This window comes from Erpetoichthys calabaricus, chromosome 11, assembly GCF_900747795.2.
Source record: "Erpetoichthys calabaricus chromosome 11, fErpCal1.3, whole genome shotgun sequence".
NCBI lineage: Eukaryota > Metazoa > Chordata > Cladistia > Polypteriformes > Polypteridae > Erpetoichthys > Erpetoichthys calabaricus.
In genome coordinates, this window is record NC_041404.2 from 24,624,146 (window position 1) to 24,651,934 (window position 27,789).

The following is a 27,789-nucleotide window of genomic DNA, read 5'->3' on the forward strand; positions in this document are numbered from 1 at the left end:
TTCTCATGTCCCAACGCCAGGGGTTGGCGAGCGAAGCGAGCAGGGGGCGGAGCCCCCTAGTATTAGATAATGAGATGACACACCCAATAATGCCTCCTGGAACACTGTGGGAGAATCAGTCATGTGCTCAAGGTGCTATGTCAGTTGGCCAGGGTTCATATACAAAGTGTGAGGATAGCCAGCAGCTGAGCCAACATCCATCCATCCATCCATTATCCAACCCGCTGAATCCGAACACAGGGTCACGGGGGTCTGCTGGAGCCAATCCCAGCCAACACAGGGCACAAGGCAGGAACCAATCCCGGGCAGGGTGCAAACCCACCGCAGTGAGCCAACATCTTTCTTTATGTTACCCACAAATAAATAAGAGTCTAGAATTGCGGGTCCTGATGCCTGGAGATGGTTTTCGACCCTAGCATGGCTAGGGTTAATCATCAATAAGAAGCAGTTTTGCTGTCTCTCAGATTAATAGAGGCTGGCCATGGAAGTGCAATTGTGGTCTGGAGGTATTCAGGGCAGATCTCTTGATAGCCTAGTAACTCACAATCAGGGCTATGAATCTGATGGGAGCTGAAACTAGTGGCCAGTGGAAAAATGACAGAAAGGGTGTACTTGTTGTATGAGTTTGATGAAAGTCTATGACGCAGGCAGGGTACACAATCTGCCTTTATGATTCAAGTCAATTGTAGTGTCTTTAATGGGAATACATCCATGTTTCCATTCTTTATCCAAACCTACTTATCCTTTAATCATTTTAATAAATGCCATGCCCCCTGGACAGTCGATCCTGTGAATCTAAAGTGGCGTTGCATATCTAAGTCAGTGTGCTCCTGCCTAACTACAAGTACTGCTTATTCTGTTACAGATTTCTCTTACTGACACTTCTGTCCTCTGCCTGTCACTAAAAGGACATCCTTTAATACTACAGGTCACTCTGCTAACGGGAGTCACCAACTGCACCAATGTACGTGTCCCATCATTTATACCTCAAGATTCAAGTGTTTAACATTTAAACACTTTAAATTTAAAAATTTAAATTTAACATGACTGTTCTTTGGTCTAAGTAGGCTGAGAAGCAGAAACAATGGGCTACAGTGTAATATTTTTTGTCATCCTATACCATTTTATTGTGGTGTCAACTAAGCTGAATCTGATATCATAACACAATCCTTGTGACTTTCACTCAGTGTTTAAAACAATGCTGCTTAAAACAGGCCTTCGCAAAGTAAGATGGCTCATTGAGGACTGCAGTTCATAAGCAGCATTACCGATTCTTAACTGGTTAACATTTCCTGCCTGCCAAGTTCACTCTTGCCTTAAAAAAAGGGAAAAAAGGAGACATCCTTACATCTTCACTTAGCTTCATTTAGCTTTAATTGACTGTCCCCAGCTAATGCTATAATTTACATCCCAGGGAGAGCTGTGATCTCCTTGTGATAACCGCTCTTTCTTATGCCTGTTTAATTTGCCCACCCTGAGTATATATATCAAAGGCAGACAAGGACTGGCATGTAGAAACCCAGTGACCTTCAGGCAAGCTTCAAGACACTGACTACAATCTCTCCTTCTCAGCAGATTTGGACTTGCTCTCAGCTGGACAATCTTTCTGCCCAATTGCACGTTTTTGTGTTTTTGATTAATTAGCCTGTTCTGCTCAAGGCAAGGATGAATGTGGCTGCTTTTAAGGCTGCCCAGACTTATAATTACGCAAAATCAACGTAAATAAATAGCTTTTAGGGCAAACCTGTTTAGTGATTTTGCCTCTTGGTTTGGAAGGGTAAATCACTAAGCGCCTTTAAACCCTGCACTAGAAGCTGAGGCCATGTAATGATCCCAAACTCGAATTCTCCATTTGGATCAATTTTATTTTAGGCTGCACCATTTGTTTTCTTTGTCAAGAGTATTTATTATGCTGCATGTGGGTGCATATCGCTTCAGCTATTGTGTCCATTCCTTTATTATCTAAACTGATTAAATCAGATCAAGCCAGTCCATCACAGGACACACATTCTCACACACACAGACACACACACGCATCCACACCCACTCATACCAGGTGAAAGACAAGTGGGCACTGGGTGCGTTTTACAGGTTTGGGATGGACAACAAAGGGAAGAAATTTAATATGACACAGTCACTAAAAATCTGGAGGGCCGCTGAGGTCACATCCAGTCAGTATGAGGGACTGCTCCTTAAATCAAAGAACCCCCAGATATTTGTGTTCAATCTCGGGACCTCTGCGCCTTTGAATAGCATTTTTTTTTAAACAGGGGTATTAATACAGTGGCACAGTGGTTATTTATGTGTCTCACACATCCAAGGACCTGGATTTGAATTCTAGTCCAAATGATACCTATGTGGAGTTTACATTTCTTATTATGTCTGAATGATTTTCCATACGTGTAACAAGCTAGTTGTGCTGTGAGTTTTCTACCATACTCTTTTTCTAACATGAAGAAATGCTGTCTATTGAAGATGTAGCTAAGGACAGAAAAAGGGTACACAGTGTTGCCGTCTTGGATCACATTGTTATGGTTAGTGCTGCTGCCTTGCACCTCCTGGGTTCAGATTGCTTTTTATGGGCAGATCTAAATAATCGCTTTTCCCTCTACATCCCAAAGAGGTACATATTAGGTAAAATGGTGAATCAACAGGGAGTAAGTCTACTCAACGGCACCTCATAATGACACCTACATGGGTGATTCTTATCCATCCATCCATTTTCCAACTCCATTTTCCAACCCGCTGAATCCGAACACAGGGTCACGGGGGTGATTCTTATATTTATTTTCTAATGTATGGTGTTATGTTCATTGCCTGTTGTTGCTATTGTACTACTGTCACCAGTCTAAGAGTGACACACGTGTATGCATTTCATTGTACTACACTGTCATAGACACGGGTTGGCTGGCATCACGGCTGGGATGAACTGTTCCTTACCCAGCCTGGAGGCCTTGATAATGGAAGCGTGGAATGAGTTGCCTTCCAGGAACATGTGTTCCCCCAGCACAATTGGTGGCAAAATCTCTCTGACGTGTCTTATGTGTGCAGACCAGCAGGGCTGCATGGGAGTTGTAGTTCCATTGGGCAGCCCTGCTGGGTTGGGTGGGAGCCACCAGGGCGAACTGTAGGGAGAAGCTGTCCCCAGTTTAGAAAGGTCCTGTCTGTCCCGGAAATGCTTCCTGGATGGAGTGTGGTGGTACTGGAAGTACTCCCAGGTCCAGTATAAAGGAGACTGCTCCACTTCACCCGAGAGAGTTGGAGTCGGGAGGACTTGCTGAGAAGAGTGGGAGGAGGAAAACGCACAGGGAAGAGAAACTGTGCACTGTTGTGTTGTGTTTTGTGAACAGAAGCTTGTTGACAGGTATGTCCATATTAATAAACTATTATTCGCATTCGGGACTTGGTGTTGTGCAATTGTGTCAGGATTTGGGGTGCAGCTACACCCCTTACTGGTCACAACACCTTTGACAATAAACTTGAAGTTGAATGTGAGTGATGTGGGACTATTTCTGGATCCTCATTCTTAAGCACTGAGGGAAGCAATTCAAGAAAATGGATGAACAGAAACTATACATGGGTTAAGAAAACCAGTCAAGTTTCATTCATTGTACAGTATATCTTTGAAAGTCTTATATATTTAAATGATACATTAAGCAAAGCCCCTCAAATCAGTGGACCCCCAACCTATTCTGCTTTAAGAGACCACAGCTCACATCTCGGTGCTAAAGCCTATATCATCTTTTGAGTAGTCCAAGTTACTGACCTCAGGATTAGGAGAACCTGGGCCTGGTATAAGCCATTGTTGTTACAGGGTGTAGCTGCAACGGTAAAGGGACTGAAAGCATAAAAGAAGCAGGCAGCAGTTAGGAATATCTGACCATACTTAATTTGAATCAGATTTTGCCACAGGTATATTGTAAAGGCCGACCCCTTAACCAGCCGGCAGCTACACTACCAAGACCTGTGGCCTGGATAAATTCCTGAGATGAATCTATATATAACAAGCCATACCTCTAACAAATAATATTTTCCCATAGAAAAAATATATATATGTATATCCCTCCACCAAAACAGCAACGCGAAAACACCATATATACAATAACAAACCCTCCCTTGCCCCTGTAACGTATAACAAACGCAAAACACAAATAACAATAATTGATGAATACGGAAATGACAATGATCGTGAACTTGAGTCCGGGTATACTACTGTCCTGAATACAGATGGCTGAAAGAATGGATGTGTTTGAATCTCCCGGAAAATGGAACAATCTCACCGTGTTAGTCCTCGGCGTGTGGTGGATAATGAAGTCCAACCCCGGGGTCTCTGGTGATGATTGAGCTGAAGTGAATCCGGTGGAATGAAAAACAAACTGGACACAAAGCGCGATGTGAAAAATAGCAGGTAATGGTGGTTTGTTGTCATAAAATGAAATCTCCGTCTTTCTCCTTCCCCCTCTCTTTTCCCTCCTGATCATTTAAATAGTAAAGAGCCGGATGTAATTGATTGTGAACAGGTGCTTTCCATCTTGGGGCTGCGGTCTCTCTCCCTCATCCGTCCCATCTGTATTTACGGGGACAACATTCACTGACGCACACGTTATAAACAGCAAACGGGATGATGGAAACAAAACGCACTCAGCACATACATTGAAAACACTATTACTATGTAGCCCCGCTACAATATAACTGCTTCAGTCTCTGACTAGATCAACATGTCAATTGGTTAAACCAGGGGTGGGCAAATTCATTCCTGGAGGGCCGCAGTGGCTGCGGGTTTTTGTTCCAACCCAGTTGCTTAATTAGAAAACAATCCTTGCCAATAATTACATTTCATGGCTTGTTAGTGCTTTAACTCTGCTATGTCAAGTCATTCTCATATTCTAGATTTTTTTTTCCATTCTAAGGATATCATCCAAATACTTCGAAGTGTAAAACGGATGGGTAATTCTCAATCCTTCACTTTTTTTCTCTTCTCTTTCCTTCCAAGTATTTCATTAAATCAAATAGTGCACGATAAATACACACAGGTGTAAAGGGTAACAAGCAAAATGGATAACTACTGGTTTCTTTTGTCATTTGCATCTTATTGCTAATAAGGAGCAATTAAAAACCAAGTATGCAGCTGTTTAAGACTTAAATAAGCAATAAGGGTTCAAAATCCTAATGAGGGAGATAACTAAAATGAAGCAGAAGTGTTTCTAAAGCAATACGTGCCTCTTGTTAAGCAATTGGGTTGGAACAAAAACCTGCAGCCACTGCGGCCCTCCAGGAATGAATTTGCCCACCCCTGGGTTAAACGATGGTACATACTGGCTTAATAATAGCGTATGCACATTTTCATTGGTTAAACAACAGTACTTCTGCTGACAATCAAGAAGTACATATATCACTGTATGTTGATTAGAGACTAATATCCCCAGAAAATGTAAATAGAAACATTTGGTAGTTCTGTCATCACAGTACTGTTTGTTGATGAGATATCAATCGAATCAGCTTGATCTTCAAAGCAGGTGACTCTTTTGCGAGACTGGTAAATATCTGTGTCTTGTAGATGGCTATCAACAATAACCTGCAACAGCTTTACTCAGGAGATGTGCCTCTTCACTTATCATGCCTGTCTAAAACATTGCCTCTCCACCTATTAGCTTTTATCTCTCCACCCCCTGCTTCGCTCGCCCACTCCCGGGTTTGGTTTACCGGATATACAATTTAAAGAGATTGTTATTTTCATGGGAATTGTTACATATGCATTATTTTCACTTTTACTTTAATAATTGTGTAAAAACAATACTTGTCCTTTATTTCCAGCGTGGTTATATCTCTTTCTCGCGGGACGTATAACACTGCTCATGTTGTAATGGGGGGGGGGGGGGGGGGGTTTGGGGGGGCTGAACTCACGCTAAGGAAAAGCTGTTCATTCAGCTGCTGTCTTATTGCTGCTGCTGCTTGTGAGCTGCGTGTTCTCTTTATCTCTTGCGCGACGATCATTTAAAAGCCTGTACAGTAGCTGTCCTTTTGCCACTTCGCATCTCTGCCGCTCACGTTGTGAAGGGAGGGGAGATGGAGGAACGCACGCTAAGGAGAAGCGTTCGGATCATCTGCTGGCTTGCCGCTGCTGCCGAGCTGCGTGTTCTGCTTGTCGCTTGTCGTTGTTTGAAGAGCTGGGTACACATGAAGTGTGTTTGCCAAATGCATTCCAACAACTGCTAGGTTAGATGTCCGTAAACTTGTTTTAAATGTTGTCTCACTGCCTTGTCTTGCGTGACGTTACAATGTCTCTCGTGGGATGTGAAATTGTCTTCCGAGAAGATCACGTCTCGCCTCCCTAGTCTCCCTCCCAAGATTTTTATTTATAATAGAGAGATATATAAAATCCAATATCTGTCTGTCTGTCTGTCTGTATATCCGCTTTTTTCTATAATTTGCTTGAACATTCCGGTTTATTTTGCGACTTCTCTCATCGCACTATGTATCATAGTTCTCTTGTGGTACCGATTTATTTGAGCGATTCCGCGAGAGACATTCAGCGGGCCAAGGGAAGGGGGGCAGGGCCCTCCTTAGTCACATGCCCGCCTTGGGGCATATCTTACCTCTGCTTAGCTAGCAAAGAGAGAACTATTTAATGGATTTAAGTCAGGTTTTTTTGTATAATTTGCTTGAACATTCCAGTTGATTTTGCGACTACTCAGAATCACAGTTCTCTTGCAGGAGTGATATATTTGCGCTAATCCGAGACAGAGGCTGCACGCTGAGGGGAGGGGGAAGCGTGATGTCAGGAGTAGGGAGCCGGGTATAGCCCCCCTCACTGTCCTGTTTCATTGCTATGTGGGTGGAGCCACGGGGGATGGCTAGTTTTTACTATTTATATGTTTTTTTTTTCTAAAAAACAACTTACAGAAGTGTCCCTTTTTTTAAACACTGATTTTAGCCCATTGCACCACACGTTTCATTTTCCTGCCCCCTCACTTGATCTTTCTACATACTTCCTCCTAGCTTAGAGTTTACTCAGGTAAACAGGGTTTTAATTTTGAGAAATATAATTGAAATATTATTAAGTAACAAAAAGAGTTGCCTTCCACAACTGTGCTTGTAGTGAGAAGTCAAGCAAAATGACACCTTTTATTGGCTAACCAAAAAGATTACAATATGCTTTCAAGGCAACTTAGGCCACAAAATCTTGCCTGAAGAAGGGGTCTGAGTTGCCTCAAAAGCCTGCACATTGTAATCTTTTTAGTTAGCCAATAAAAGGTGTCATTTTGCTTGACTTCTCACTACATCCATAATGGCTAACATGGTACAACACTCTAGTACTTCAACTGTGCTTGAAATAGCAAACTAATCACAGAAATGAATACAAAAGTCAGATAAAAGCAGCATGTCTCCAACACATTAATACAACTTCTAGAACAAAACATTACAAAAAAACAATCACAAATCCTGCATGTGTCTCAAAGGGGCGAAGCTTTCTACTGGCTAGGTTTAGCAAAGCAAAGATTTCTTCCCATCAAACAAGACAAAAGATGCTTCCTTGAATGGTCTACTGCGGCCACTAAGTCTCACAGCTTTCTGATTCCGTCATGCTCGCTCTATTGTTTTCTACAGCCAAAGGCTCTAACTTGGAACTGGACACTATTCCCCCTTTAACAAATGAGCTGGAACGGCCTTGGATCTAAGGCCTTGTGATGGCTCTTGTTAGCAGGAGATTTTCCTTAAGAGGCTTACTTCAATTAACTAGATAGTTCTTGTGTGCCATTATAGATTTATCACAACACAACCAGAAACTCTGTATTGAAAACACTAGTACAGTATCATTATAGAAAAAATAACACTTAAAAGACTAATGGTTTTTGACTTAATTGGTTTGGCAAAACACTTAATACAAGGATAATATTGAAATACAATTTTACTGTAAATGTAACTTTTTAAAAATGCTTGTTATAATCTGTATGCGAGCCACATTATCTCAGAGGTGCTTCTTGGGAGCAAATCTGTTACCTAGGGTTGGTGAATAACAACTTAAAAACAAGATGGTGGCCATTCAGCTCTGAGGCTAAGGATCTGCACTGGTATCCAGAAGATTGCTGGTTCAAATCTAAAATAGATCCTAGTCTGCTGGGCCCTTGAACAAGGCCTTTAACTGCACTTGTTCCAGGGGTGCTGTACAATGGGACCCTGTGTTCTCACCCTAAGGGGTATGTGAAAACTAACAAATTCCTAATACAAGAAATTGTATGAGATGAAATAAAGAACAACAAAAAAAATACTCAGCTTGAAGACAGGGCATCCTTCATTATTTTATGTTTTAACCAAGGTGAGTTGAATGTATGGGCGTCAAGGTGTGGGCAGTGGATAGGACTACTGCCTCACTACTACAGGAGCCCGGTTTCAATTACCAGTCTATGGTCTATGTGGAGTTCGCACATTCTCCCCATGCCTATGTAGGTTTCCTTTCTACATCCCTTCAGTTTAAACTTATTAAGTGTGAGTCAGGCAAGGTTTGTTTTTCCAACACAAGTTAGTTATGCCTTATATCCTAAACTGCTGGGACAGGTCCTAGACTCTGGCTCTTCATGGAAACATTGATTCAAATAAATGAATGACTAGATTCAATAAATTTATAAACAGATGTGAAGAGTATGTAATCATTCTGCCTCACTTGTGTTCCAGGTCTCCATTTAGGATTCTTTTGTCCTGAAGAATTTGTATGTTGTCTGCATGTTTGTCTGAGTCCCTACCTTGAGAGTTTAGATTTCCCATAAAACCCCATAATACCAAAATATGCCATACATGAACAGATAGATAGATAGATAGATAGATAGATAGATAGATAGATAGATAGATAGATAGATAGATAGATAGATAGATAGATAGATAGATAGATAGATAGATAGATAGATAGATAGATAGATAGATGATAGATGAAAATGAAAACTAGAAAATGAAACCTAAAGATAGGCAGAGGTTGACTTATTGAGAAAAATTTTGTAACAATGCAAAATGAGACTTTTCATCAAGAAAATGTTATAAAAGCATGATTAATGGAGCAGAGCATTTAGTTTCTTTTAAAAGGTAAAGTTCACCCAGGGATTATCCACAATGCTTTGCTCTTAGGTAACACTGTGTTAACTGAGTCACCAATGAACGCTCCACAGGTTGACCAGTGTGTCAGGTAGAGGATGTGAGACACAGTAATAAGGCCAACATCCTTCTCTCTGCTACTGCCTCCAGAGTTCCAGGTGAGACCCCACTGCAGAGCCCAGATGATCCTTATGTTTGCCCTTCAACAGACTGGTGTCCTAATGTGGATGAGTGTGCACTATGCGCATTACAACTACAACAGACAAAGGCACTTTCCCAATGATAAAAAGTGGCCCTAATGTCTTATTATATTCCTTATTTTAGGGATTGAGCTGTAAGTAGAGTTTGGCATTTGTGCTCAGCCTTGAGAATTGCTGTTATGTGTGGACATCATACTTTCTGCAGGTTCCTGAATGCCCTCATCCTCATGGCACAATAAAACCAAGTGTCCACTGCAACCAAAAAATTATGTTTGAAAAATATCATGGTTGCTCTGTTTGGCTATGTTTATTATACTTTCCTGATGGACTTGCCTAAATCTACTGAAGTAAGAAAATTGTTCCATCAAGCAGCTCTCCTCTTGTTTCTTTCCTCCAGATTAAAAACAGTAATTGTTTTGTGTTACACTCTCTACTTAAAGTCATTTGCATTGGTCTCTGTCAAGCTGTTGTCATGGCCTCCATGGTCTGACAGAAAGAGAGGCTTTTGAAACCCTACAAAGAAACTGAGATGGGGTCTGATCAATGATTCCCATGGAAGATTACTGACATTCACAACAGCCCACTGACTTACTTTTTATCTTGTTATTAGGCCTGTGGTTTGGACCACCTGAACAGCTCATGCCGTTTTAAGGAAATCTTCAGTTTGCAATTTCAATTACTTGCATTTGAACCATTAAGTTCATTTTCCTAATACTGTACAGTCAATTGGCAACTTAACATTTTCCTCAAGAAAAAAATCAGCTATTCCTCTAACCTTGTGTGACCTTTATAAAACCAGCTCACAGACACACAGCCAATTTATTTACAAATTACAGAAACCTTTTCAGCATTCCTGATATAAGTGAACTTTTGTGGTATTAAATCGATGACCTTCATTTACTTTGCAAGAGAAAAATATGCATAGATTTGCAGAAGAGTATTAGTCCAATACAGGGTCTCTCAGTGAGTTGAAGCCTCTCACACCAACATGGGACTAAACGCAGGAACCTTCTAATCATGGAAAGAATGCATGCTGTACGGCACACCTTCACACACATGTAGGACCAGAAGAGAACTGACGATGATTATAGCCTTTGGAGAATGAATATTTGAGAGGCCACTCAAACTGAAGAAGCCTGGGGATGAATGACAACAGCACCTACAAGAAAACTGTGATGAAACGTTTAGCAGATGCGTTTGATTCTGACTAACAGAATAACTGAACTTATAAAGAGCTCATGTAGCCCTTTTCATAAAATTTGGAAGTGACGCATCGGCAGATAAATCTAGTTCCTCTCAGTTAACTGTAATACATTTATTCTAAATCTCTTCTTTCACGTCCAGTAATCAATTTTTAAATTTAAGAAGTATTGTTGAAAAACACTACACTACAAAAGCATCAGAACTGGACAAAGGCTATACGATTATTGTGGAGGAATTCCTTTATTATAATTACCAAGGTAACTTTCTTATGCCAGTATGCTAACAGTTCACTTAATGTCAATGAATATCAGTATATTGTAAAATAGAAAAACAAGGTCAATTATCTTTAATCTCATAAAACAGCCACATTTGATCTATGTTTACTGAGCAATCATTTGTCTTTGTATTGTTATCAAAGTTTTTTTTCATGTTTTCATGTAAGTTGTTAAGGTCCTGACATGAAACGAGCAGAGATAGAGCATTTAAACTTGCCATTTATACTGTTAGTACAAAAGAAATTAATCACATTGCAGTTAGTTAAGCGGCATTAATTGGTGCAGGTGCCATAAAATAGTCATGTTCCGTTAAAAAGAGACCTGCTGTGCTGTTTTCTGTAGTACAGACTCTCAAAAGTTAACTCTGAGACCACCATCAGCAATTTCAAAAACCGATTCCTGTGTCAGTACAACGCCAAAGTTCTTCCACCAAAAAGGCACAGCACCAGACTTTAAACTGTAAATTTTATGTACTCATCAGACAAACATAAAAGCTGCCATGACATATAAAAATTTGGCCTTTTAACTCTTTCGATTTTGGAGCCATTTTCTTCACCATATTTCATCAGTACGAAAGCTGTTGAAACTCAGACAAGGACATTTTTGTTTCTAATGTGAACAAAGAGGAAAAATACAGAAGCTCTTCTGACATTATTTAGGATAACTTGAAGAGAGCTTACCAGAAGATAAAATACAGAAGTGTGACAAGGGCTAATTTCCTTCAGTGGACAGTAGCTTATGGAGCCGCACAACACCGACAGAAGAGACCATGGAGTCAGCAATGAGAAGACACTATTTAACCATAGTAGAGCCTTTTAAACCTGCTTTCACATAACCACTGGTAACTTTCCTTCATAAAATGAAGGTATTTCAAGATATCTGAAATATTAAGAAGGCTTCTGGCTATCATTACCTAAATTACAGGGAGTGTTGCAAAGCATTAGTGCGATTTTCCTTCCTTCAAATTTAATGAAATTATTACAGCAGCAGCCAGTTCAGCCTACCGCTTAATTTGGTTAACCACCTTTTGTAGCCTAATTAGTGCCTTTAACATTAGAGGTAGAACTTTGTAATCTGTAACACCATAAATTAAGAACACTATCCCGAGAGTGTTTGCAGACTCACCCCATGTCTAAGCTGACTTTCCTATAGGGTTTCTGATTTTTCTCCCTAACCTCAAAGACATGAGTGTTTTTGATTAAATGGGCAACTTTCAATTCAGCTGTAAATGACTGCGCCCTGTGAAGGACCTGTGCCCAATCCAAGGCTAGTTTCTGTTTTCCAGCCATTTCTGTTCAGCTACCTGCAACCTTTAATTGGATCAGCAGGTTAGAAGGTAGATGGAAATGTAATGCTTAATAAAATTATACCTAGTTCTTTCCTAAGCCTTCACCACATCTTCCATGAACAATAATTTTTCTAGTGTGTGAGATGGTAGTTCCATATTTAGGCTGTTCTCTTTAGTTTGCTTTTTTCGATTACCAGTTTCTGAACATTAATTGCTCCCATTAAACAGAAAGATAGTCCATCTGTTTCAAGCTAAAAGTGATAGTTCACCAAAAACATAGTCAATGTTACAGCATATGCTACTTTAGGAACCTGACCCTTGCAGATACATTATCATAGACCTTTCCTTTAGTTATTATAGGTGTTTTAGTGTAACACCATGCCCCTAATCTGAGATAGAAGGATAGTGTGTTCTTCGTTAATAGCACCTCATCAAAACAGCTTACATCATAATAATCACTACTTTATGTTAAGCTCTCCTCTACAATCACTGCATGGATTTATCAAATGATGTATGGATAACTACTTTCTAAAGGACAACTGAAAGAAATTAAGAGATGCTGAAGGACACTGACACAACTGACTAGCAAGAAATGACGCACTACAAGGACAATGTCTATTCCGGCATTACTGGGTGAAAGGCAGTAACCGCCCCCTAACAGGACAGCAGCCACTCTTAATTAAAGTGATCAATCCAAAAGTCGAAGTTTGGAATAGAAGAACATAAACTCTACGGCTGGAGTTTAAACAACAGCTCAAGTCAAAGTGACAATGCTCCCCTCTGAGGCACTTCCTTCATAGTAAGTTATCAAGTGGCAGAACAATGTCATCAAGCTGGCAAGATGATAAATCAAATCATGGCAGAAATGTGCACCTACCTCAAAACATCAAACTAAAATTATTAGCTAACAAGGTTAACTATGAGTATAGTGCCATCCCATCCGCTATTTTTATAATACACTCATAATCTAAATCAGGAGTCAGCAACCTTTCAGCGGTGTTGTGCCAACCCTATGTTACAATGTTATTCCACATGCCAACATAATTCTACCAATTTTGTTATACTGTATATAGTATCAAAATTGGTTTGGTTATAATGGGCATAATTTTAAAGCCCATTATAACCGGATCTTATATTATTGGTCATTCAATATTTTAAAATACATAGGATCATTTGTGAAAAGAATGTTTTGTCAAATTTTAATTTTCAATACATTTATTAAAAATTGTATTACACATTATAAATTACAAGCTTTTTAATACAAAATTCATAGTTTGAATAAGAAAAAATTATCAAGAATTCTAATATGATTAATCATTCTTTATTATTAATCAGAGCTATTAATCCATTAATGAGAAGCAATTGTATAACTACATTTGGTGGCTTTATTTTTGGTTCATATTATTTGACTAAAATAAGTAGTTTGTTTCTTAAAGCCAGGATCAGCCCTTTTCATAGCCTCACTTTTCTCATCAGAGTTTTTAAACGTGGACTGATGTTTAGTTTGATAATGTCTTTGTACACTTGATGTACGACACACGATACTTTCACAGCATAACGCACACACAGCACGATCCTTCTGTTTCACAAATCCATATTCATTCGTCCAAGAGTCTTGAAAAGAGCAAACATCAAGTTTTTGTCTTTTATGAGTCATTTTAGGGCTGTACATTACTTAATAATAACAAGAGCTTTGTTTTAACGTACGACAGCCTGCACTGAACACATGGCTTCCCTTTACATTTCAGTTGTATGCGCAAAACTTAGGTGAGGGACGCAGAGCAAGAACGCATGCGTTATGATTAAAATATAATAACAAGCTTTGTTTTAACGTACCAAGGCCTACACTGAACACATGGTTTCCATTTACATGTGAGTCGCATTTGCAAAACGTAGGTGACGGCGTGAACGTGTGCGCTGTAATTAAAATATATTTTTTTACTATATTTCCATTCAATCAGGATGCCATTGAAAATCGTTCCATGCTGTAGGTTGCTGACCCCTGATCTAAATATTTAAAACAATTCTCCATGCTATTTCCAAGTTTGCTTTTTTGGGTAACAACACCCAATTAACCTCAACAGGTCTCTGTTTATGACATTTGACCAGTTCAAAAAACTTATAATACTTTGAATTAGGAGATTTAAAGCAAGGATTCTTATTTTGTTGTGATAGGCAGGTATGATGTCTGTCCCATTCTCCTTCTTCTGTTGCCTTGCAGTGGTTTTTAGAAAATGAGGACATGGACATCTGATCACCATCGGATCCTTCTTTAGACCTTTGTGGTATTCTGTTGGAATCATCATTATTTGCCTGTGCCAAAACAGACTGCAGAGTGCAGTGGAGCAACAGTAGAATCTGGGATTAAAGAAGAGTATTTTGATTCTTTTAATTGGTGTATCTTACTGTGAGCATATTGCACTGTGTTGAATAGAATTATATGAAATAATACATTAATTGTCAAACTTCAGTGAACATTCCTGTTTTATAAAGAGGAGCATTAGTTGGTCCATTTGGAGGTTAGTTCTTCCTTCTGGCTTTTGCTGATGCTGTTTGGAATGATCTGTGAGTTATGGTAATGCAGACGCAGGAGGTGCAGGCTAATTACTTTCTTATACCTGTCATCAACCATTTTAATCTTATTGATTTGGCAATTAGCTTACTAATAACCATTTCATCCAGTTCCATTGTTTACTTTAATAGAACTCATGTAATTGTGGTTGAAGAGTGTTTTTACACCTACAAAAAACAATTATTCAAAATAAATAAAAGATTGATATATTCTTAACCCCACTCTACAACCCATAGATATCCATGACAACCAAAGCCTTTGAAAGTGACACTTTTCAATAGACTGTTAGTTTTTTTTTTTATTATTGACTTGCCTGACTTGACAGACATAATGCAGCTGAGAGGCAGAGAGGCTCCATGCAATTTATTTTAGACAAATCAGAGCCAAGAATCTATTGTCAGCTGCAAGGGATACAAATGGCAAACTAAATTTAATAGCACTTCATAGCTTTAGTGTATGTATTACATGCAATGATATCTGTACAAACTTCCAGTCATATATATCAATATTTATACTGTACAGATAAGTATACGATACTTATATATATTCAGAAAGTACTCAGACACCATCACTTTTTTCACATTTTGTTAAGTTGAAGCCTTCTGCTAAAATTATTTAAATTCCTATTTTCTCTATACAACAAGATACACTCAATACCCAAGAATGACAAAGCGAAAACAGGAATTTTGAAATTTTTGCTAATTAATTAAAACTAAAAAACTGAAATTTCCCACTGGCACAAGTATCCAGACCTTCTACTGTGATGAAGTTTGACTCAGGTCCATCCCGTTCCATCACTGAGTCATTTCTACGCCTTATTAGGGGCTTACTTGTGGTCAGTTCTATTGAATGGACAGGATTGGCAAAGGCACACAGCTGTTTAAATAAGGACCTACAGTTGACCATGTGTATCTGAGCCAAAAACAATCCAAGAGGTCAAAGGAATTGCTTGCAGATCTTAGAGACAGCATCTGCCACAATGAAGGTTCCCAAAAGCACCTGAGCCTTCATACTTCCAAAATGGAAGAAGTCTGGGACAGCTGCAAGGGACAACCACAGCTCTTCATAGAGTTGGCCACCCAGCCAAACCAAGCAACTCTGGGGGACCAAGAACACAATGTTCACTCTGGCCGAGCTCCAGAGAACCTGTGTGAAGATAAAAGAAACTTGCAGTACAACAACAATTCCTGCAACACTCTTGTGATTTTCTTTTTATTTTATGACAGTGTGGCCAGACAGAAGCCCCTCTTAGTAAAAGACACGCAGTGTTTGCTAAAAGGCACTTAAAGGAGTTTTACACTGTGAGGTGTTCTGATGATTAGTGCCAGGTTAGGAAGAAACTAAAGACCTTTCATTACCCGTTAAATGCCATTCTAACGGTAAGGCATTAAGGTGGCAGCAACATGCTGTGGGCTGTTTTTATCTGCAACAGGGAATAGGAATCCAGATAGGGTTGAGGGAAAGTTGAATGGAGAGACATCCTTAATGAAAACATTCTCCAGAGCACACTGAAACTGAGACCGGCCAACCATTAACCTTCCGACAGGACAATGACCTTAAGCACAAAGCAAAACAAGACAGTAGTGGCTTAGGGAATGTTCTGGAGTGGCCCAGCCACAGCTTGAACTGGAATCAAATCAAACATCTGTGGAGAGAACTGTAAATATCTGTCCACTGACACAGTCTAAGAGGATCTGCAGTGAAGAATGGCAGATAAACCCCAAATCCAGGTGTGCCAAGCTTGTCACATCATGCCAAAAAAGTCTCCAGGCTGTTGTGGCAGATGGCCGGGGGTTCTGCCCAGTCGGGTCGCCTGGAAGGTCCGGGAGAGGAGCAGTACCTTACCCGGGCCACGAGAGTGCAGCCGCCCTGGTCTGTGTGGGGGCCACGGGAGCAGAGCTTGGAAGCTCAACCCGGTTGGGGCCTGTGGTCACCGCCAGGGGGCGCCCAGATACTTGTGGAGCCCTGGAAGGCAGCACTTTCTCCACACCAGGAAGTGCTGCCGGACCAGGGATGATATACGCCTGTAGTGCTTCCGCCACACTGGAGAGTGCTGCTGGAAGTCCATCATTGAGCATCTGGATCACATCCAGTTAAGATATAAAAGAGGCTGCCTCACTCCATTCCAGGAGCCAGAGTCGGGTGGAAGTGGACAGAGCTTGCCTGGGAGGAGTTGGAGGCGAGTGGATAGGAAGAAGAAAGGAGTCTAAAGAACTGTATTTGGGGATTACTGCACTGGGTTTGGGTGTGTAAATAGTGGTGTGCAATTAAAACGTGTGTGTTTTTAAGACGTTCTGTGTCTGCCTGTGTGTGTCGGGTCCGAGCCTTTCCACACTGTAATCTCTGAGAAAGTGGCTTCAATTAAGTACTGAGCAGATGGTCTGAATACTAGTGCTATTTAGTTTTTTTAGTTTTAATAAATTCGCAAAAAATTCTAAAAACCTGTTTTTGCTTAGTCATTCGGTGGTACTGAGTGTTGCTTAATTAGGGAAAAAAAGAATTTAAATGATTTTGGTACAAGGCTGCTGAATTTGTGGTCTGAGTACTTTCTGAATACACACATACACACACACGCACACACACACAGGCATACAGTTTCCATATGCACATTCACATCTATTATATACTCTCATCCCTTCCTGAGTTAGTTTCTGTCTTCATCCCAAATTTACCAGGAGAGGCTCTCTCCATGATGACGAGAAATTGGATTAAGGAGGTTTGAGAATAGAATGACGGATGGCACATTACACATGCACACAGTTTTTATCAATACCAGATATACAGTTACCGTATATACCCATGTATAAGTCAAAAATCGATCATAAAATCAGACCCTGACTTATATGCCCATTTTTATATCTTCTTGCCTCCTCCAATCTCGCATCAGTTTCTCAGACACATCAAATTTTGTTGCAGCAGCGCAGTTACTGATTTCTTTCACTACTTCAATGACATTTAATTTAAAACCAGCTTTATATTTTCTTCTGATCGAATGCTCCATCGTAGATAAGAGATGCTCTTAGGATAAAGGTGTATGAGGGTGTGAGACACACAAAACAATGCAAACGTTGCTTCGGAATAGTCGGGTATTACCGTGTGTTCACTTAGGCACAATAGAGAGAGAGAGAGAGAGAGAGAGAGGTTAGGAGTACGCACTGATACAGTACATTGCCAAACCCACATAGAAAAAAAAGGCAGTGTGCTCCGTGGTTACTCTCTCAGGTGGGCGTTAGCATATCATAACCTCTTGGACCAATAGAGCTTTCTGCATTCGACTTATACGACTGACATTATAAAATACCAGAAATTATACAATAAAATCAAGTCCCGACTTATCCGCGAGTATATACGACAGTATGTTATTTCATATAGCACAAATCCTTACAAAATTTTTTAATGGCATAATGAACACAATTTACTCCTTCATTTAGTTTCTTTCTCCAGCTTATATTCATACATACTAAGGATGCTCGGATCAATTGGCTGTCATTCAAAATTGGACGATTTCCATTAAAAAAAGACTTGATTGGTGATGGGTAAAAAGGCCAATCACCAAAACCGACCGTTTTACGATAATTTAGCTGGAGTGTGCGATGTAATACGGTAGCTGAGCCAGCATCCTTTTCTTTGTTTTGCAGCAAACTTCCTGCAGTGTAAACAAAGAGTTGCGTGTGGAAGCTTTTTTATCAGTGAATGGGAGGCAATTGGTATATTAGCCTTTACGTTAAAGAAAGTGGAGTAATAAACTGAAAAAAACTGGGAGTGGTCTCTCCTGGACATTCTCATATACTCAGTTATGGGGATGGATATTTGAGGAGTAAACTTCAAGACAATAATTATATTTTTTTCTTATGTACATTAAAGAACCATAAACAACAAATCAAATCAAATAAATAATATATTGAACAATTATTATACAAGTAAGGTTGAGTAATTCGGAGTAAATCAGTTGCATGAATAAAAAAGTAGCACTTCTGGTTTACGGAAATAGCCCAATAGTTGACAGAAATCTATGTTTTGTACCTAATAATTGTATGCAAAATTTGGTTGACCTAAGTGAAAGCGTACTCAAGTTATCATGTTTATTTACACACACACAGAGACAGACACACAGACATAATTTCAAAAATGGTATTTTTGGACTCAGGGAGGTTTAAAACGTTGAGATTCATCAAAATCTCAAAATGGAATTATTGGAGGATTACAATATTTTCCCTATACTTTGTATACCATCCATCCATCCATCCATCCATCCATCCATCCATCCATCCATCCATCCATCCATCCATCCATCCATCCTCTTCCGCTTATCCGAGGTCGGGTCGCGGGGGCAGCAGCTTGAGCAGAGATGCCCAGACTTCCCTCTCCCCGGCCACTTCTTCTAGCTCTCGTATTACTTTGTATACAAGAAAGTAAAAAAAGGAATTAGAGACGTCGTTCCATGTAACTAGACAAATGGCAAGAAAAGCTACTTTAAGGAATTCAAACCTTTATTTTGTCCTTTAAATTAAAATGGACACGCTTGAATTTGCCCAGTGTGCTTGTTTAAAATGCAGCAGCTAATACTTTTAATTGGAAAAAGAAAAGAAAAACACAAATTTGAAATTACTGCTTAGTAAACAATCTGCTTTTTTAAAAATTTGTACTATGTTATATTTGTTGCTGTGTGTCATACAGCTTCAGTTTTGGTAAGAAAAAAGTAGTACATAATTAAAATGGTAATTCATATTTTATAATTACACCTCAAGAACTATGAATGTCTATCTAAGACATTGAAGAAAAAATACACTTCTATAAATATACTTTAATATGACTTAAAATGATTAAAACCCGGATCCAGGCCATTAATGACCTCTTGGGCACAGCCATCAGCAGTGTATCTGTCTGCTGAGAGAATGTCGACCTCATCGAGATGTTTACTTACATTCATGCCTCTGGTGACTCCTACTATGAAATCAGTAGATGAACTGGGAAAGGCGGTGGTGGGGGATCATGAGGTTACTGGAAAGTGGTGTTTGGTGCTCCCAATATCTCAGCAAAAGGACAAAAGTCCAAGTCTTTAGAGTCTTGGTGTTTCCTGTTTTGATATATGGTTGTGAGACATGGACACTATCCAGTGACCTGAGATGAAGACTGGACTCCTTTGGCACTGTGTCTCTTCGGAGAATCCTTGGGTACTGCTGGTTTTATTTTGTGTCGAACGAGCAGTTGCTCACAGTCCTGAATGAGGCACATTACCTGCATTTTAAGAGAGCATCAGTTACAGTACTACAGCCATGTGGCGCAATTCCCCAAGGGTGATTTGGCTTACATGATCCTCATTGTTGAGGACTTGAGCGGTTTGTCCAGGCCAAAGTGATATCCACATAACACCTGGCTGTGGGAGATAAATTAATATTTTTGGGGTTGTGTGTATAGACTCCGTGTCTGCCTGGGTGGTTGCCAACTGGGATTCCAAGCTGTTTCATTGTGTAGTTGGTGAAACAACACACTGTACCAGTGCATGCTCCCCAACCTGACCTGACCTGTGAGAATATATATACATAAATATATGTATATACACTAGGGGTGTGGTTAAATCTCTTTCTCATAGGAAGTATAACGATGCTCGTGTTGTGAAGGGGGGGTGGGGTGGGGGGAGGGGGGGGGGGGGGGGGGAGGGTGGCTGAACGCACGCTAAGTAGTTGCGGTTGGATCATCTGCTGGCTTCCAGCTGCTGCTTCTGGCAAGCTGCGTGTTCTGCTTGACGCTTGTCGTTGTTTAAAGAGCTGGGAGCACATGATGTCTGACTACCAAAAGTATTTCAACAACTGCTTGCTTAGATGTCCGTGAACTTGTTTTAAATGTTGTCTCACGGCCTTGTCTCACGTGACGTTACAGTGTCTCTCACAGGACGTCAAATTGCAATCTATTGGCACCAAGCCTCATGTTTAAGGTCCCCACGAGATGCTCTGTGGCCAATCTCTTTCATCTCGCGGATCTTTTAAGTGTCTTCTGAGAAGACAGATAGATAGATAGATAGATAGATAGATAGATAGATAGATAGATAGATAGATAGATAGCTAGATAGATAGATAGATAGATAGATAGATAGATAGATAGATAGATAGATAGATAGATAGATAGATAGATAGATAGATAGATAGATAGATAGATACTTTATTAATCCCAAGGGGAAATTCACAAATTCACGTCTTGTCTCCCCGGTCTCCTTTCCACCAAGATTTTTTTTATAATATATATATATATATATATATATATATATATATATATATATATATATATATATATATTTGTTGATAAGAGAAATGGTGAAAACTACTTTAAGCCTTGTTTCAGATACTGTAGGTACATAAAGAAAAAATGAAGCAATATGACAGATTGTAATTAATTTTACGCCATATGTATTATGGAAAAATATTTTTCTTCATATTTTATTAGTTAAAGTATGTATTTTAGTATTTTATGGTCACTGAACAATAAGCCTACTCAATTTCATTTTGTTAATACAAAATCAAACCTTAGAACCTGTGGTCTATAGTTTAATTATAAACTATACTTCAATACAAGACACAAGCTTCTATGCATCTGGTTATGCAGGAGCTTAGTGTAAAAAGTTTTTTAAAGGGATAAAAAAAGAAAAAAAAAATCAGAATTAGTATTGGAATCAGCTGAGAAAGTATCGTGAAAATCGGTGATCGGTATTGGCCTTAAAAAACCTGATTGGATCATCCCTAATGCATACATATACAGTATATATAAGAAAATATACACGCACATGTCCTCAGGATAAGCTCCAGCTACCTGTGACTCTGAACAAAACAAGCAGGTTCAAAAACTGATGGATGGATGTACTGTGTAAGGAAAAATAAATAGATTTTTGACTGAAAAACAAATGCTTGTGTGTTATATTAGAGTTTTGAGTAATTCAGCTTGACAAGAAGTTTTAAAATGATTGTAAACCACCCCTTTTCCACTACAAAGTATTGTTATAAAACACTGTTATTAAAAGGCCATACAAGTACAATCATTATATGAAGATACTGTATTTATAAACTGAGCTTTATGAAAGTAAAGAGTATATATCAATTGTCCATTGTCTATTTCCTCGTATACTCAAAGAAGACTCACTTCACAGTCATAGTGGACTGCAGCCTATTCTGACAGATTCACGCATCAATGCAAGAACCGGCACTAAACAGGGAGTGATGGTACAAGGCCTGCTCACACAGTGCCAATTTGGAATTTCTTTTGGAATGTTGGAGGAATGTCAGAGTACACAGATGAAGGCCCATGCAGACACAGGGAGTGAGTACATTTCCACACAGGCAACAACCAGCCACAGCATTTGATCTCAGAATGCTGGATTCGTGCAGTAGAACCTCTTCTGATTTAAGACCTCCAGAGTGCTTCAAGTCTACAATAAAATGTATTCTTATTAGGTTTTGTACCGGGTGTCATGTGGAATCTCTGTCACTATTTACTTGCTCCACTCAACAGTTTAAAAAGAGCATCTGTCAGCATTTCTTAAGAGCTAAGCCTAAGGACAGCACTGGGGGAGCTCAGATGGGACTAATCAAGTACGAGTAATGGAGTGACCTGAAGGAGCTGATAAGAAAAAAAAAGTTTGCTCTTGGTTTTTGAGAGTTTGCACTCAGTTTCTCTACAGACATTTAAAGGACGCCATTCGTGTATTAGTTGTGTCATTTGTAAAGTTTGACTGTATTTGATTATGTGGGAAGGTTGTGCCGGAGCATTGAGTTTTGTAAGTAGCACATGTAGGAACAGATCTGAGTGGAGGGGGCAGCACAGAGTTCAGAGTCAAGGTAAGCTATGGCTACCAGATGCCTTATAATGCCACAGTGGCACAGTATAACATTCCCTTTGAACCATGGTACAAAATATACACAAATAGTAGATATATAACACAGCACAGGACCAATGCACAACAAGTTAACAAACAATAACTATATTACACTAAACTCTTAAAATAGTGCTTATGGTTTACAAAGCTTTAAATAATCTCACTCCATCCTATATTTCAGAATGCCTCTCACCTTTCACTCCTAATCGTAACCTCAGATCTTCAAATGAGTGTCTGCTTAAAATTCCAAGAGCTAAACTTAAAAAGAGTGGTGAGGTCGGCCTTCTGCTGTTATGGACCTAAAATCTGGAATAGCTTACCGACAGAAATTCACCAGGCTAATACAGTAGCACTTTAAAAAACTGCTTAAAACACATTATATTAACATGACATATACTGTACAACATTCTCATAGCTTCATTTCAGTTTAATCCTGATATTCTGCATATGCATTTAATTATCCTTATCATTCTTAGTGGCTCTGAAATCTGTACTGTGGTGGTGATCTACAGCACCACCACCTGATCAAAGCTCTGTAATGTCCCTACATTGATGGATTGAAGGCTAGAGGTCCACATGACCATCATCATCAAGTTCTTCCATGAGGACCCTGAATACAATGAGGACTGATTGAGATTATTTATGTTAGGTAGAATGTCTATAAGGGGCTGAGTGGTCTCGTGGCCTCGGAACCCCTGCAGATTTTGTTTTTTTCTCCAGCCATCTGGAGTTGTTTTTTTTTTCTGTCCTCCCTGGCCATCGGACCTTACTTTTTATTAATTTATTATTTTGTTAATTAGTATTGCCTTATTTTATTTTTATATTTTGTTTTTTTTTTCTTCCTTCTTTCTGTAAAGCACTTTGAGCTATATCTTTTGTATGAAAATGTGCTTTATAAATAAATGTTGTTGTTGTTGTACTCATGTAAATGTTGTACAATATTTATTTATATAGCATATTTTCATACAAACAATGTAGCTCAAAGTGCTTTACGTGATGAAGAAAGAGAAAAAAGGTAAAATAAATAATTAAAATTAGGGAACACTAATAAACATAGAATAAAAGTAAGGTCCGATGCCCAGGGAGGACAGAAAAAACAAAAAAACTCCAGACGGCTGAACCACTAAATGACAGCCATGTGAAAAAGTCATCTGCATCCCATGAAATGTTTTTATATTTTTAGTATATGTGTACATATCAAGATTTGATCTTCATTTAAACAGTATCTATAAATAAAGGTGATATACTACAACATAAATCAGGCCGTATTTACATTTTGAAGTCCACTGCATCATTTAAATAAACACAGATACAAACTTCACACATAGAAAAAGTAAGTGCATCCCCTCTCTAGTTACCACATCCTCAAATCCGACAGATACTAAATCAGTTGTGCCAGATCAGGTGCAAATGATTAGAACATCATAAGAGAATATTTCGTCTGAACCTTTTTTTTTTTTTTAAGCCGCAGTTATTTAGTTGCCCTTTGTTGTTGAACCGTATGTTACCACCAAGCCAAAATCGAAAAAACCGAGGCCTTCACAAAAATGGTCCTTAATGATGCAGGGTCAGGTGAAGAAATTTAAATTGGGAATCAACAATTCTGCACATGACTCTTAGAAACCATGGTTCACTGAACTGAGGCAAGAGGGATACATGGTCTGTTATTTGAACAGAGGAAACTTTTTACTTTGAATCAGAAGCCCAGCTCAGAAGGGTACCATCTCTCACTCACTTCACCACAAGTATGACATAAGGCCGTACCAGAAATTTATGGCTCTAGAACAGAATAATGTGGAAGTATGAGGTGTCGCATTAATGGAAAAGATCTGCCTTCAGTTCTGAGATGATTTATTTTCTTTGCATGTATCATAGGCCATCTGTTTGAGTTTAGGGAGACTTACGGAAGGCTGTGTAGAGTTCTAGAAGTGTCAGGTGGCCGTCGCTATTGTAGTCATCATATTTCAACAAGTCCTGCAATGTACACTCCAGTAGATCATTCTCCAGGTGATCTTGCATGGAAATCTGAAAAGAAAAATTTGTGTAAAGCTCACAAAGTGAACTTGCCACCATTTCTTTTACGTTTACATTTTTTTTTTCTGCTGGCAGAAATTCTATTACTAAACCAAGACTGCAGCACGAATAATGATGAGATGAAAGGCAATTAATAAACTCTGAATCATAGGGAAGAAAAAGACATAAAGGTAATAAATTGATTTTGTTTTAAACATACTCAGTGGTATAAAAGCATTTTTGGTGAAGAAAAAAAGTGCCGTTGTGTGAATATATTCAGCATATGATATGGATCTCCAAGGCAATATAACAAGATTTACTGACCTTATTTCATGTGATTTGAGACCTTTCCTTCTCTTTGAGCATAACGATAAGGTAAGAGCTATAAAGTTGCTGAGGTCAGGTATTTGGGAGGATTGATATTTACACATTCAAAAGAGTCAAGAAGCAATTTCACTGCAAGAAGAGTCCAGGGTGAGCTTAGTATTAATGATTTACGCTGAAATATTGGAAAAGTGTGAAAGGATTTGTTTCACTTACAACAGGCTGTAACACAAAGCTGGGTAAATTCAGTGACCCTAGGACACCATTTTCGGACCAAACAAAGGGAAAAAAAAACGTTATTTACTGTTTGTGGGTGCTTTCGTATGTTAGGACCAAAACAGCAATTACAGAAACACAGTTGGGTCCCTAATGCTGCACTGAAACAGCATTTGTCGAGGAACGCGGCACAAGGAGAATTAAAGGCAATGAAGAAAAGCAAACAGCACGGCCACTTTCATCAGGCTCTTTGGTTTGCTTTAACACATGAAAATAAGTGAGATCAAATAAAATGTAAATACAGCAAATATTTAAAACTAATGGTGAAATTTCAAACTAATAAAGTTAAGAAAACATTCAACTTAAAATGTTTATTTCAATCTATGTGTTAAAAATAGTAGTGTAGTTATGCCAGACTTCTTGTCTGAGCAGAGCAACTCTTGAATGCTGGATTAGTCAAGCACTGTACAGTATGGGGGTCTGGTGGGCAGATAACCTAAAGCTAGACAGTCGATAAAAGGGTCGCTGCAATGGGCCATTACAGAGGGCAATTAGAGAGGAATAAAAGGTCACGCGTTTGTGTGCCTGCATGGTTGCTATGTCTCTGTTATCCAACAGATGGTACATCACAAACATTAGCCCTGCTTTTACAAATCCCTTACCAAATGGAATATAACAGGGACAGAGTAACCAGAGAGACATGATGCATTGCAAGCATTACCAGTGAAAACATCCAACAGAGAATATCTGCCGGAAAGAAACAAATCAGCTTATCCATCTTAATAAAAGGAGAAGTGTCTGTGTGTGAGTCTGTGCGTCTCTCTTATTGCATTTGAGCTAAACAGTGTGAAGTCATTCTTATTGCGGTTGATAATAAAGATCCACAAGAGATGCAAAATTCTGAAGTCAATACACCTGTGCCCGTATTCATAAAGTGTCTTGGAATTACTCCGAGGCATTGCAATAAATAGGGGTGCGTGGATGAAGGTCCAAGTCTTTAGAGTCCTGGTGCTTCCTGTCTTGCTATATGGTTGTGACACATGGACCCTATCCAGTGATCTGAGATGAAGACTGGACTCCTTTGGTACTGTGTCTCTTCACAGAATCCTTGGGTACCATTGGTTTGACTTTGTGTCGAATGAGCGGTTGCTCATGAAGTCCCGAATAAGGCACACTACCTGCATTGTGAGGGAGCATCAATTATGGCACTATGCCCATGTGGCGCATTTCCCTGAGGGTGATCCGGCTCGTAAGATCCTCATTGTTGGTGACCCAAGTGGCTGGACCAGACCAAGGGGTTGCCTACATAACACCTGGCTGCAACAGATAGAGGGTCATTTCTGGAGGGTGGGACTGGACTGCGTGTCTGCCTGGGGGGTTGCAAACTGGGATCCCGAGTTGTTTCGTCGTGTAGTGGGTGCAGCAATGCACTGTACCAGTGCATGCTCCCCAACGTGACTTGACTTGATTGCAATAAAAGTCCTACTAAGATAAGAATTTGTCCTACCTTGAGTAAGTCATGAGAAGTAGTTACCAAGCATCCTACACCTACATCCAGCTAGCAGTAAGAATTCATGTTTGAGAATTAATGATGTCACGATTTCATGGCACCCCTTGCCTTAAGCTGCCACTCATGATGATGTTATCTATTTTTCTGATACTAAACAAAGATGATTAAAATAATAATAATAATTAAAGTAAAGGAAAACATAATAAGGCAGGATACTGCACTAAGGAGCACATACAGTAACTGTTGCCACTTTGCAACCACGACAAGAATGATACTGCAATGGCCATCGAGCTGGAAAGCCTACACCTAAGAGTAGGAATACAATTTCATCAATCAGAGATTTTTCAACCAGTTAGGACCGGTTTGCTGCACTGAGGCACTTGTTAAGTACTGGCACTGTAGAAATGAAGCAGAAAATGTGCTGAATGACATTAACATCACTCCAGCTGAAACACGGATGAGGCTGCCAAGAATTCAAGTTCTGCCTGTACGTCAAGATGAATAACTAAAGTAGGTTAAAACTTCTGCATACAGTGAAACCTTGGTTCACAAACGTTTCTGAACACGTACATATCGGGTTACGACAGAAAAGTTCGCCAAACTCCTGAATCTGTTCACGACCACACACTTGGTATACGAACAAGCCAGTTTCCCTTTCGGTTTGTGCGCGCTGATGATTTCCGCAAGTGTTCAGTCTTTCCCTGTGCAGCGAGCGACACAGAGAGAGTGAGCGTGAGAGAGCGAGACACACACACACACATGCACGCGAGAGAGAGAGAGAGACACACATACACGTGCGAGAGAGAGACACACACACATGCGCGCGAGAGAGAGAGAGAGACACACATACACGCGCGAGAGAAAGAGAGAGACACACATACACGTGCGAGAGAGAGACACACACACATGCGCGCGAGAGAGAGAGAGAGACACACATACATGCGCGCGAGAGAGAGAGAGAGACACACATACACGTGCGAGAGAGAGACACACACACATGCGCGCGAGAGAGAGAGAGAGAGACACACATACACGCGCGAGAGAAAGAGAGAGACACACATACACGTGCGAGAGAGAGACACACACACATGCGCGCGAGAGAGAGAGAGAGACACACATACACACGCGAGAGAGAGAGAGAGACACACATACACGCGCGAGAGAGAGACACACATACATGCGCGAGAGAGAGAGACACACACACACACGCGCGAGAGAGAGAGAGACACACACACACGAG

General features: G+C 39.7%; 1 protein-coding gene across 2 annotated transcripts in view; it reads right to left on the reverse strand.

Annotated features, from left to right (window-relative positions):
- The window catches only part of fstl4 (follistatin-like 4), an 808,779-nt gene that overhangs the window by 235,367 nt on the left and 545,623 nt on the right, over positions 1-27,789 (reverse strand). For both annotated transcript variants that reach the window (XM_051933466.1, XM_028812623.2), the window contains exon 6: positions 24,391-24,511. In XM_051933466.1, the coding sequence (XP_051789426.1) occupies positions 24,391-24,511 (121 nt within the window). The remainder of the gene's footprint in view (positions 1-24,390; positions 24,512-27,789) is intronic.